Source organism: Mercenaria mercenaria, chromosome 2 (assembly GCF_021730395.1).
Source record: "Mercenaria mercenaria strain notata chromosome 2, MADL_Memer_1, whole genome shotgun sequence".
In the NCBI taxonomy this organism is placed as follows: domain Eukaryota; kingdom Metazoa; phylum Mollusca; class Bivalvia; order Venerida; family Veneridae; genus Mercenaria; species Mercenaria mercenaria.
The window spans coordinates 12,754,214-12,766,962 of NC_069362.1; the positions used below are offsets into that span (position 1 = coordinate 12,754,214).

The 12,749-nt window shown below is 34.1% G+C and overlaps 1 protein-coding gene across 3 annotated transcripts in view; it reads left to right on the forward strand.

Annotated features, from left to right (window-relative positions):
• LOC123561971 (telomere length regulation protein TEL2 homolog) overlaps positions 1-12,317 on the forward strand; it is a 35,977-nt gene extending 23,660 nt beyond the window's left edge. For all 3 annotated transcript variants that reach the window (XM_053530116.1, XM_053530134.1, XM_053530123.1), the window contains exons 13-21: positions 1,702-1,793; positions 2,780-2,896; positions 3,910-3,981; positions 4,472-4,734; positions 7,675-7,774; positions 8,384-8,448; positions 8,953-9,068; positions 10,650-10,732; positions 11,263-12,317. In XM_053530116.1, coding sequence (XP_053386091.1) covers positions 1,702-1,793; positions 2,780-2,896; positions 3,910-3,981; positions 4,472-4,734; positions 7,675-7,774; positions 8,384-8,448; positions 8,953-9,068; positions 10,650-10,732; positions 11,263-11,292 — 938 coding nt within the window. In that variant the 3' untranslated portion in view covers positions 11,293-12,317. The remainder of the gene's footprint in view (positions 1-1,701; positions 1,794-2,779; positions 2,897-3,909; positions 3,982-4,471; positions 4,735-7,674; positions 7,775-8,383; positions 8,449-8,952; positions 9,069-10,649; positions 10,733-11,262) is intronic.
• Positions 12,318-12,749: the final 432 nt, after the last annotated feature.

Consider the following 12,749-nt stretch of genomic DNA (forward strand, 5'->3'; position numbering starts at 1 on the left):
AGCTTCATTTATGATTTGAATTTAATCAGACTTGCACAAAACTTGTGTCGCCATAAGATCTCAGCTCCTATATTGAACCAGCCAGATCCCTTAATGGGTTTCAGAGTTATGGCCCCTGAAAGGGCCAAAATTAGCTATTTTGACCTTGTCTGCACAATAGCAGCTTCATTTATGATTTGATTTTAACTAAACTTGCACACAACTTGTATCACTACAAGATCTTGGTTCCTTTCTTGAACTGGCCAGATTCCATCATAGGTTCCAGAGTTATGGCCCCTTAAAGGTCCAAAATTGGTTATGTTGGCTTTTGCAGCCATATAGAGACTTCTTTTATGGTTTTATTTGATACAAACTTCCAAAATATCTTCAACAACAATAAGTCTTGGATTCCATGACAAATCAGATCCAATCGTAGGTTCCAGAGTTATTATATATCTGATTACCTCCCCTGATTGTAATCAAAATGAATTTATATCAGTAAGTACTTATAGGACTTACTTGAAATTTCATTATTGTCATTAGTTGGACTGAGCCAATCAGGGTAGATAACTATGGTCTGATTTTATGTCAAATTACCTCCCTATATTTCAGATTAAAATGGGTATATCTCCGTAAGTAATGAAGATACTGATCTGAAATTTTATTTATGTCAACAGATTTATTTGGCAGATCCTTCTTTTGTTCACTTACAAATAATTTTCTTTTTAATTACTTCCCTTTTACGTTACTATAAATAGCTTATTTTTAGTAACTTTTTTATTATTGGCCGTAGGGAAAAACCGAGACCACTTTTCTGTGGTACAACATGGATTGTACCTCCAATTTTTAGGTGTATTTTGACATATCTGTACCTTTTAAAAAATTTTTTTTCTTTTTGGTTAAATTTCTTCACTTTGTTGTATCTGTCCTTTGGATATTTTTTCTTAGGATCGTCCTCAAGTGCAATGATAACAGGTGAGCGATATAGGGCCATCATGGCCCTCTTGTTAACTTAGAATTTTTTGTTAAAATTTTTGATAAAGTCAAATATCTCTGTTACTATCAAAGCTGTTGACTTGAAACTTAAAATACTTATTTACCATCAAAGTGTACACCAGGAGAAACAATCCCCATAACTCTGTTTGAATTTTGACAGAATTATGCCCCTTTTTAACTAAGAATTTTTTGTTAAAATTTTTGATAAAGTCAAATATCTCTGTTACTATTAAAGCTTTTGACTTGAAACTCAAAATATTATTTACTATCAAAGTCTACACCAGGAGACACAATTCCCATAGCTCTGATTTGAATTTTGACAGAATTATACCCCTTTTTAACTTAGATTTTTAAAAAAATGTTTTTGATAAAGTCAAATATCTCTGTTACTATTAAAGCTTTTGACTTGAAACTCAAAATAGTTATTTTCTATCAAAGTCTACACCAGGAGACACAATTCCCATAACTCTGATTTGAATTTTGACAGAATTATGTCCCTTTTTAACTTGGAATTTTTTTTACTGGCAAAGCTCTAATTCAGAGTCAAGCACTGAGAAAAGTCGAGTGCGCTGTCTTATGGACAGCTCTTGTTTTAGTTACTTTTCATTTTCAAGGGCCTTAGCATGATATGTCAGTACTGATAAATAAATAATCATATGAAGTAGTGTTTTGTGTCCATTTAGTTTGTTGTAATGGTTTTATGGTTTGGTTATCTGTTTGTTTAAGGGTTAATAAACTGTGAGAATCCAGATACATTGGAAGCATGTTTGGGTGCTGCAGAGAGTCTGGTTAGAGCCAACCCAGATGGTTTAGCAGAGGTATGTACCCTGTTATATGGGGGCAGTCCCAGTAAATCATGGACTCTTAAAATTTATCGTTTTTATTGACATTTTGTGATTATTTTACATACAGGTATATATTTTCTATTGATAAACAAACTGGAAATGTCTCCTATCAAAAAGTAACTTTACAAAAAAGTGTTCTTGAATTTTTTTATTGAGATCCAATAATGTATGCAGCACAACCATATGGCGCAACAATTTGTGATTTGTCGTCAAAATGTTAAGACAACACATATTGTAAACAGTTACACTAAACATCCATATACATTGTATATATCAATGTAAATCAAGCATAAAAAGAGTGTTATGAGAAAGAATGCACAATACCCTGTATCACTGTTTGGTTGATATTAGATATGTTACGAAGGGAAAAATGTGCATTTCACTTAAACTTGATGTAGAGTTATAATTCTAATATTACATATTTTATAGTAGTCCTCAGAATATATTCATAAATGCAGTGTTTTATGACTGTAAAAAAACTTTTGAATTTATATCATTTATTTTCCTTGTTATTCCTAATGTCTGCACTTTAACGGGACAACCCTTGTATAATGATACTTAGTCTAAAATCATAGCATTTACCAAATAAAATCATATCAACACTCATCATGGAGGAAACAGTATTCAACATACAGTGTAGACAAGTAGTTAAGGTCACTGATTCCAATCACTTGCCCCTCACCAATATGGGTTCAAGCCTCAGTTGAGGCGTAGAATTCTTCTTGTGAGAAAGCCGTCCAGTTGGCTTACAGAAAGTAGATGGTTCTACCCAGATGTCTGCCATGATGAAACAGTTCTCAGAGGGACACCTGGGGTCTTCCTGCAACACAGAGAGCTGGTTAGCCACCATGTGACCTACTATTGTGTCTGTATGACGTTAAACCCAGCAAAAACAAAACTGAAAGTATTCAACATATAGTGTATATTTCTATCTTTTTAATGTCAATATTCTGTTTTAGATAAGTGCTGAGTTTGCCAAAGTACTGTTACACCTTACGGAAAGTTATTCCTTGCCATACTTCCGCAGTCAGAGGTTCAGTGTCCTGGTAGCACTGGCCGTAACCTGCCCCAAACAGGTACACATTATTCATAGTTAAATCAATAAAAATAGTCTTAAATTTTAAGTGGTCTTTTATTAACTTATTAAAAATTACGTGAAATATTTAATTAAATTGAGAGCTCGGCAGTCTCTCTTCATGGTTAGTGTTTAGCACATGACTTGATGCTTATACAGTTGTCATATATCAGTTGTAAAAATGTGTTTGGTTTTATAATTCTTCCATTTTCAAACAAGAAAACTCACGGTATTTGGAATTGTTCTTGCATTGAGTGGTGTGTAAGTTATTTTAAGAATACAAATCTGAAAAATAGATGAAGGAGGAAATATGCATAATTTTTAATGAAATGTATCTAAACATGGTAATCGTAATAAAAGGCAGTTCCATGAGAGAGAGTATCGATCTTTGTTACATACTACAGTTGAACTTTGTTCACTCAAACTCTGATAATTCGAACACCACCCTTTGCTTGAACTCATCTGGTCCCGTTAAAATCCCTGTTTAATGTATAATTTTCTATGGCTTGGTCACGGATAACTTGAACAAGATTGAGATTATCTGATCTAGTCAGTCATCCGGGCTTAGTAGTTTCATTTGTTGTATTTACTTTAAACATATTACACATGTTTCTACACAAGTTAAAGTTGAAATGAATTAAAGATCTTCACCAGCAAAGAACAGTTACTTGTTTTGTCTCACATTCAGTGCTATGTCTCACTCTGAGAAGAAGCAGTAGAATGAAATATTTGTTAAAACTCTGCATCAGAAGTTGACATTGTTCATCATTTCAATAAGCATCACTTATGTTTACTCCTAATGTAATTTTTTAAGCCTTGCAGAGAAACTTAACAAAAAAATGATCTGTCATGTAGTTAATACCAGAGGCCACATTTGCAAAACACAATAATTTGTTTCAGAAATTTTTGGTGGACTTATCTCTATAAAAAATTGTGAGTGAATGTCTTCAGAGTCACTTACTTACTAAGCATCCAATGATACACAAAAGTACCAAGCTATTTGAATGATTTCAGGTTGCAGAATATTTAACAGAACAGTTTTATGATAGAAACTACAGCATCAGACAACGTCTCGATATAATAGAAGTAAGATTTTTAAGTTAACATTAAATATTTCATACAGTCACATCTGCTTCATGGCTTTTAGTATGTAGGACTTATTTTTCTGGATACTTTGTCCATTTCTTCTCCTCTTACGTGTCTTGTTCAGGAAGTTCATGCCAAAAGTTTGGTCCTGAGTTGATATATCACTGCAATGATGACGTTGCATAAGACAAGTTGTACAAAATTAACCATCTTACTCCTGAAATTGACCATTACTTCATGATAAAATTAAATTCATTTTGAAAAAAGCTGTGTTTGAAAATTCTATCATAGTAGTCTTTGGAGGGAGCTATGAGATCTAGTTAATATAGGTAGTAAAGTGACATAATTGCAAGCTGTTTGGCCTATGGAATACTTCAGAAGATTTTATGCCGATGTGTAAGTAACTTTATCATTATTGTACTTCAGAGTTGGTAGTTGTAAGAATGCATTCTTACTTAGAACATCTTTCTCGCACATATTTTATTGTCAGGTTGTAGGTACAGCTGCTCAAGAGTTGTCCAGACCAGTAGATCCCAGTAAGAAACCTACACCAGAGGTCAAGCAGAAGGTCCAGGAGCTGAGTGCATCCAGTAGTGACCCAGAATCTTGGCGGGATGTGGTACAGAGACGTATAGACAGCAAGACCAGGAGATTTGGACAGGGCAAGACAAAACCAGACCCGCAGCCAGTCGAAAACAAATTCTCAGCAGTAGCTGGATATTTCTTCTACCCATTAATGCAAAACTTTGACAGGTATGTGAGTGATAATACAAAATTAGATAGATGTTTTCTTTATGCAGAAAGGGACCCAATGGCTTAGTGATTGAAATAGGCTACTTCATATCACTTGTCCTAACAGCTATGTGTTTAAGACCTGGCTTTTGGTGTAGAATTCTTTATGAGAGGAATCCATCTAGCTAGGTTATGTAAGGAGTTGGTTTTTCTACCCAGATACATGCCCATGCATGAAAAAATGCCAGGATGGGCACCTGGGAAAGCTGGAAAAGTTGCCATTTAAACTAAGTAGTGTCAGTGAGACACCAACAAAACAAGGGGGAAAAAAATGCTCCTTTAGAAAAATCTGAATTAACTTATTTAAAATGATGTACATTATAGTTTGAGAAAACCAGATTCTGAGAAAATTGCAGTTTTTTAAACCGGACAAATGTCTTTGATACACTAAACACTTGACATGCTAACATGCCTTGTTGCAGATTTATGAAATAAGTCTTTCTATATTTTTAGCTCACCTGAGCAATGCTCAGGTGAGTTTTTCTGATCGCTCGATGTCCGGCGTCCGTCGTCCGTCATCTGTCGTCTGGCGTCTGTCGTCTGTCGTCCGTCGTCTGTCAACATTTAGCTTGTGTATGCGATAGAGGCTGTATTTTTTAATTAATCTTCATGAATATTGGTCAGAATGATAACCTTGATGAAATCTAGGCAGAGTTCGAAAATGGGTCATCTCGGGTCAAAAACTAGGTCACTAGGTCAAATCAAAGAAAAACCTTGTGTATGCGATAGAGGCTGTATTTTTCAATTGATCTTCATGAATTTTGGTCAGAATGATTGCCTTGATGAAATCTAGGCCGAGTTCGAAAATGGGTCATCTGGGGTCAAAAACTAGGTCACTAGGTCAAATAAAAAAAAAAACCTTGTGTATGCGATAGAGGCGGTATTTTTCAATTTATCTTCATGAATTTTGGTCAGAATGATTACCTTGATGAAATCTAGGCCGAGTTCAAAAATGGGTCATCTGGGTTCAAAAACTAGGTCACTAGGTCATATCACGTAAAAACCTTGTGTATGCGATAGAGGCTGTATTTTTCAATTGATCTTCATAAATTTTGGTCAGAATGATACCCTTGATGAAATTTAGACCAAGTTTGAAAATGGGTCATCTGGGGTCAAAAACTAGGTCACTAGGTCAAATCAAAGAAAAACCTTGTGTATGCAATAGAGGCGGTATTTTTCAACTGATCTTCATTAAATTTAGCCAGAATGATTACCTTGATAAAATCTAGTCCGAGTTCGAAAATGGGTTATCTGGGGTCAAAAACTAGGTCACTAGGTCAAATTGAAGAAAAACATTGTGTATGCAATAGAGGATGTATTTTTCAATTGATCTTATGAAATTTGGTCAGAGTGATTGCGTTGATGAAATCTAGGTCGATTTTGAATATGGGTTATCTGAGGTCAAAAACTAGGTCAAATTAAAGAAAAATCTTGTGTATGCGATAGAGACTGTTTTTTCCAATTGATTTTTATGAAATTCGGTCAGGTTGATTGCCTTAATGAAATCTAGGTCGAATTTGAATATGGGTCATCTGAGGTCAAAAACTAGGTCACTTGGTCAAATCAAAGAAAAAACTTATGTATGTGATAGAGGCTGTATTTTTCAGTTGATCTTCATGAATTTTGGTCAGAATGATTGCCTTGATAAAATCTAGGTCGAGTCTGAACATGGGTCATCTAGGGTCAAAAACTAGGTCATATCTAAGAAAATGCTTGTTTTATCGCAAGAGACCAATTTTTTGGTCCAATCTTAATGAAAATTGGTCAGAATATTTGTTTCCATCAAATCACTAGGTCAAACATGTTTTACACTGTTACAGAGTGTTTCTTAGGTGAGCGACCTAGGGCCATCTTGGCCCTCTTGTTTTAATGTTCCTTTGGTGAACTACTACCAAAGATGGCTGTCCTGATTACTAAAAACTATGACTGCCATGTTCTTGCCTTAAAAGTGTATAGAGGACACTTTGAAAGTTATCTGGTTTGAAACTGCTCAGTTTCGTAATAATTTCCCACAATCTTCCCTTTCGGTGACCTTCTACCAAAATAGTTAAATTATAACCCTATCCCCAAAGAAACATGTTTGAGCTGTAAAATTCAGGTGACTGACCTAGTGCCATCATGACCCTCTTTTTACTTTCCTTACTGTTTCATTGCATGATCGACATATCTTTCAGCAGACACAATATTTTCACAAATTTTATCCCTTTGTCCCGCAAAAAAATTGAATATATAAGACTGACTCTGATTTAAGAATGATGGTCATTAGCATCATGGTGGTAACCACTCACCCACTGTCATGGCACTAAATGAAACCTCGCTGTATGTTATGTGTAACTGGCAATTCTTATTAGGTTATTTAACATTGTTCTGTACAATACAGAGATATATTTGGATGAGTACCCAGGTGAGAAATCCATATTGGACCAGCTAGCACTCATCCAAATATATCTCCATAGTGTACAGAACAATGTTAAATAACCTTTTTATTCTATATCTATTTAATTTTTGGTTAAATTAAAAATGATTCACTGAATATTGTGTTTCTGCCTTTTCTGTACATAGAGCGCCTACTTCACCCGATTTATACTCGGAACATTTTCACACGTTTCAGGCTTTATCGTATGTTTAACATGGGACTGTTGAACCCTCCAACTACAGTAAAAATAAGCCTTCTTTTGTACCCATGAGTGTCCAATACCGTAATTTATTGTATGGTCATGTGTTGCAAATTTTTAAACTTCCACAATTGGATAAATAAAATAGATATAGAATACCGGTAAATGTATTTATTAACCAGTGAAAAATGTATTGTCTATTTACCAGAAATATTTCTTTGTTATGTTTCAACAATTTACTGAAAAACTTGTTACAAGTCTTATTGCTTACAAATTACAATTTCAGGAAGGAGAACACATTCGACTTGATGGGAGAAGATTGTTATGTTCTGAGTCGACTCATGTACACACTGGGTATAGTCATGTATGCTGCTTCTAATATACCTGTAAGTTTGTTGGTCCCCACTTCATATCTTTGTAACGGCTGGAATATTCTTAAAATCAGAATCAACTGTTAAACTTATCAGTACATGTAAAGCACAGAAACCAGGTCACTATGTGTAAGGTCAAGGTCACATTTTGAGGTTCAAGGTCAAATAGCTTAACTTTGTGTCTTCTGTATATTACATAAAGCGCTTGGATGATTTTTTCTTAGGACTAACCTTGTCAAGATCACATGCATATTGCACAATCCAGGTCACTAGGTCCAAGGTCAAGGTCACACTTAGAGCTCAAAGATCAAATATCTTAACTTTATGTCTGCTCCATATTGTCTAAACTGCTCAGATGATTTTTATGAAATCAGTTGTTGACGTCATCAAGGTGATGTGCAGAGTGCACAACCCAGGTTTATTGTCTGAACTCCCATTGTTCAGGTGTGTAGGAATTGATCCACAAGATCTGCAATAAATCATTTTAAGGACTTGATTATTTATTGAATACTCATAACTGTTTCTCTTGACCATCAAAAATGTGACAGATCATGATGTTATAAAGAATGAAATTTAAATTACACTGTCTTTAAACTTGAAAAAAAACAAACATCTTTTTTTCAGACAGTGAGGCAAATGGCTAGCTGTTTGCTGGAATTTATTTGGGTGCTGAGATTTCATTCTGACTCGTAAGTGATAGGTTTTGTTTTAGAAAAAGTTCTGTATGGACCATTTACAATCGTTAAGACGAAAACTTCTGTATGGACCTGTTAAAACCATTAAGACATTCCATGAAAGGATGAGACCTAAATTCTGACTTGAAATTACACAAATTGAAGAATTGGAGTTACTACTGTTTTTATTTGTGTTACATTTTTATATATGACAAACTTATTTTCAGCAGAGCCTTCGACAGGTGTCATATTTACCTTCCCAGCATCCAGTCAAGGCTGATATTGCTGGAAACAGTACCAATTTAAGTAAATTACCCAGCACTGAACACTATTTGGAATGTCAGTCATGACCGTGAAACGAACACAGATCACTAGCGTTGAAGTCCAGCCTGCTAGCCACTATGCCACAGACTCACTAAATCACTAGAAATTGACCATGTCATGAGCTATTCTGTTCTTAAACATGAAATGTGTGACCTGTTTCAGTATAGTTATGTTGCATAGGTATTTTCTTTTCAGAAATGTACGCCAGGGTTTATTATTTGCAATATCCATGGTTTATCTGGCAGTCCCACCAAATCTGTTACTTAAAGATCTTCAGCAAGAAGTGTTTGAATCTAAAAATTGGCTTGAAGGTATCACATAAACATAATCACACATCAGTGTTCATACAAGAAAACTTTTGTCTTGGATTTTGTGTCGAGAAATATGAAATGAATCTGTTTTATACATAACAATGTAAAACTCAGTTATTAAGAACTCCTCAGGATCAGAAAAAAGTGTTTGCTATATTCAAAGACCGCTATATCGATATAACGAACATAGCTCGCTATAATTGAAATGTATAACGAACATCTGACGTATAACAAACAGGAAGGTCAAATCTGTGATTTGAGCCATTGTTGATGTGTCTAATGGCTGTTTATCAAAATAATAATGTAGTATACTTGCATGTTTATATTCATTATTGATTTATTTCATATTGATGTTCCATTATGAATCACTGTTGTTTTGGGTGTCGTTTGTAAATTTTATTCTGCAACAAACAACTGCTTGCATATCAACGAATTTTTATAAGTGTCTAACAATGTATATGATGAAAAGTCTGTATGCAGTCCACTGAAACTTGTTGAAATACCATCCATTGAGTGCAATACGCAAAGGACACCTCTGCGCAGGTGTTGTTAAAATTATTACCTGGGGATTATTGGAAAATGCAGATCAGCATGAGAGACATTAAAATAAGTACATTTTGAGAGATAGGGACTTTGCATTACGTGTTTTACATGAGTAATAAAAACATTTATTTTTACCTCTGGCTACGAACATGAGTATGGTTTATCCATCAAAAGTGTGTTATTTTAGATGTTAAAATTTACTTATAAGATGTTTGCCATACTTATAAAAAATAACCATGCAGCCTGGAAACCAGGCTAGATAAATGTATACTTAGCATGTTTTCGTGTTCTAATGTTTGATGATGTTTGCAGCATTTTTAACTCGACTTTTGAAGAAAAAGTTGAGCTATTGCACTCGCCCCTGTGTTGGCATCGCTGTCGCTGTTGGTTAAAGTTTTTGATAAAGTCAAATATCTCTGTTACTATCAAAGCTATTGACTTGAAACTTAAAATACTTATTTAATATCAAAGTCTACACCAGGAGAAACAATCCCCATAACTCTGTTTGAATTTTGACAGAATTATGCCCCTTTTTAACTTAGAGTTTTTGGTTAAAGTTTTTTGATACAGTCAAATATCTCTGTTACTATTAAAGCTATTGACTTGAAACTTAAAATACTTATTTACCATCAAAGTCTACACCAGGAGAAACAATCCTCTTAACTCTGATTTGAATTTTGACAGAATTATGCCCCTTTTTAACATAGAATTTTTTGTTATTTTTTTTTTCGATAAAGTCAAATATTTGTTACTATTAAAGCTTTTGACTTGAAACTTAAAATAGTTATTTACTATCAAAGTCTACACCAGCAGAAACAATCCCCATTACTCTGATTTGAATTTTGACATAGTTATGTCCCTTTTTAACTTGGAATTTTTTTTCACTGGCAAAGCTCTAATTCAGAGTTAAGCACTGAGAAAAGTTGAGCGCGCTGTCTTACGGACAGCTCTTGTTTGTTTTATAAATGCTATAAATGTAAGCCATATATACATTATTGAGATAACTTCCTAATTCAGTTTTTGTTTTATACATTACAGATGTTATAGACAAAGATGTGGACACCCAGTGTAAAACATTAGCAGTGCAGGCTTTAGTTCTTCTAGAGAATATAATCAAACAGGTATTGACATATTAAGTAGTACCAAACTCACAACAGCGCTTACCTCCCCTAGTGCTACATTAACTGTATATTTTATTGTAAGGGGAGACCAGTGAATACACAATTACCTATCGGTTTCGAAAAATGAGTGTTTTCTATCAAAAAAGATTTTTGATAATAAATTCAAAACCAGCATAGTATAATATGATTTTTTTAAAAATTTGTTAGATGTCTTATATCAGAATTTTAATAAAGTATTTAAAGACAAAGAGTTTTAAGAAAAATGAATGGTTTGAGAGAATCCAGTAAACATATTCTGGCATTATGTGTTCTGGACATTCGAACAAGAAAGCTCTAATTTTTTACATAATTATGTTCAACTTTCCTTTAAAAGCAGCTGTGAATATGTGAGGTATTTGTTATTAAGGGAAGAATAAAGGATACTGGGAATGTTATAAACATTTGTTGACAGATGATAATAATAAAAAAAAACTGATGAATTTATACCAAAAAAGCAGATTCATTTCTTTGTCAAAATTCTTTATTTTTAGGAATTTCTCTCGGATATTGATCTTACTTGACTACAAACATAGAGGACTTGAGAACAAGTTGGTCATCGGATAAATATAAGCACAGTGATTGAGGCCATATGGGAAAACAGTTTTGTGTATAGGACAATACACATTGTTCTATTGCCTTTACAGCTCATTAGGGAGGAGGAGACTTCAATATAAGTGATTAAATTCATTAAAGCCAGCAGTTGTTGCCATTTCCAGCTTAACATTTTAGTTATTAGTGCAGCTAACAGGATCTTGCCTTAATTTTTCTAATGACTGTGTGTTTTACAGAAAGTGAGCAAATTTGAGAAAATTTAATATGTTATCATTCATGTTCTTATAAAATTTGACATAATCAAGTGTAGGGTCTCGAGGGGGCGGGGGGCTAGTCTTCAAAGGTGCTGTGCTGACTTTTAATCACTTGCCCTTTACAGCAATATGTTCAAAACCTCACTTGGGGTATAGATTTTTTCATGCGGGGTAGTCATCTAGCTGGCTTACAGAGAAGGTCAGTAGTGTTACCCAGTAGCTGGCTTGTGCCTTTATAATGCCAAGAGGGTCACCTGGGGTTTTCCTTCACCACCAAAATCTTGAAAGTCACAATTTGACCAATAATTGGGCTGATGGGACATTAAACAATAAAAGATAAGTGCATTCAGAATTTATCTCAAAATCATTGATTTACAACTGTTCTTATATCTTAGTAATTTAAACCAAGAACTGTCAGTGATGGCAATATTTGTTTGTCCCTCTGCTGACATTTTTAATGTTGTGTCTTGACAGTTATATAGCTTTAACTTAAGCTAGTAAAAATTTTTTTTATTACTGTTAAAGTGTACCAATATACTGTCATGTAAATTTTACTAATTTGAAAAGAGCGAATTCAATTATTCTAAAGCCCAAATAAGTACATGTTTGTTTTACCAATTTTGTTTTAGTTTGATATGCAAGCTCATAAATTATGTCCTTGTTTTATTTCATCTTGTATTTATATAAAGGTGTTTGTTAAACATTCAGTTGACTTTTGTGATTAAATTGTTGATGTATAAGATTTGTTCTTGTATTTAATTGCTGGTTTGAAAATATTTAAGTTTTAAACAAAGTTTAGCTCACCTGAGGCAGAAGTGCTCTAAATGAGCTGTTGTGATTACCCTGTATCCTGCAGCTGTCATCATGCATCATCCATAGCGCATTGTCAACAGTTTGACTGTTAACATTTTGGAGGTCACAATTTTGTCCTAATCTTGCACTTAAAAACTAGGTCACCAGGTCAGTTAATAGGAAAACCTTGTTAACACTCTAGAGGCCACTTTTTTTCTGAATCATCCTTATGAAACTATCAGAATGTTTGTCTCTATGAAGTCTAGGACAAGTAAAACTGGGTAACCTGAGGTCAAAAAGTAAGCGACCAGGTTAAACCATAGGAAAACCTTGATAATACTCTAGAGGCCACATTTTCTATTTGAGCTTCTTAAAACTTT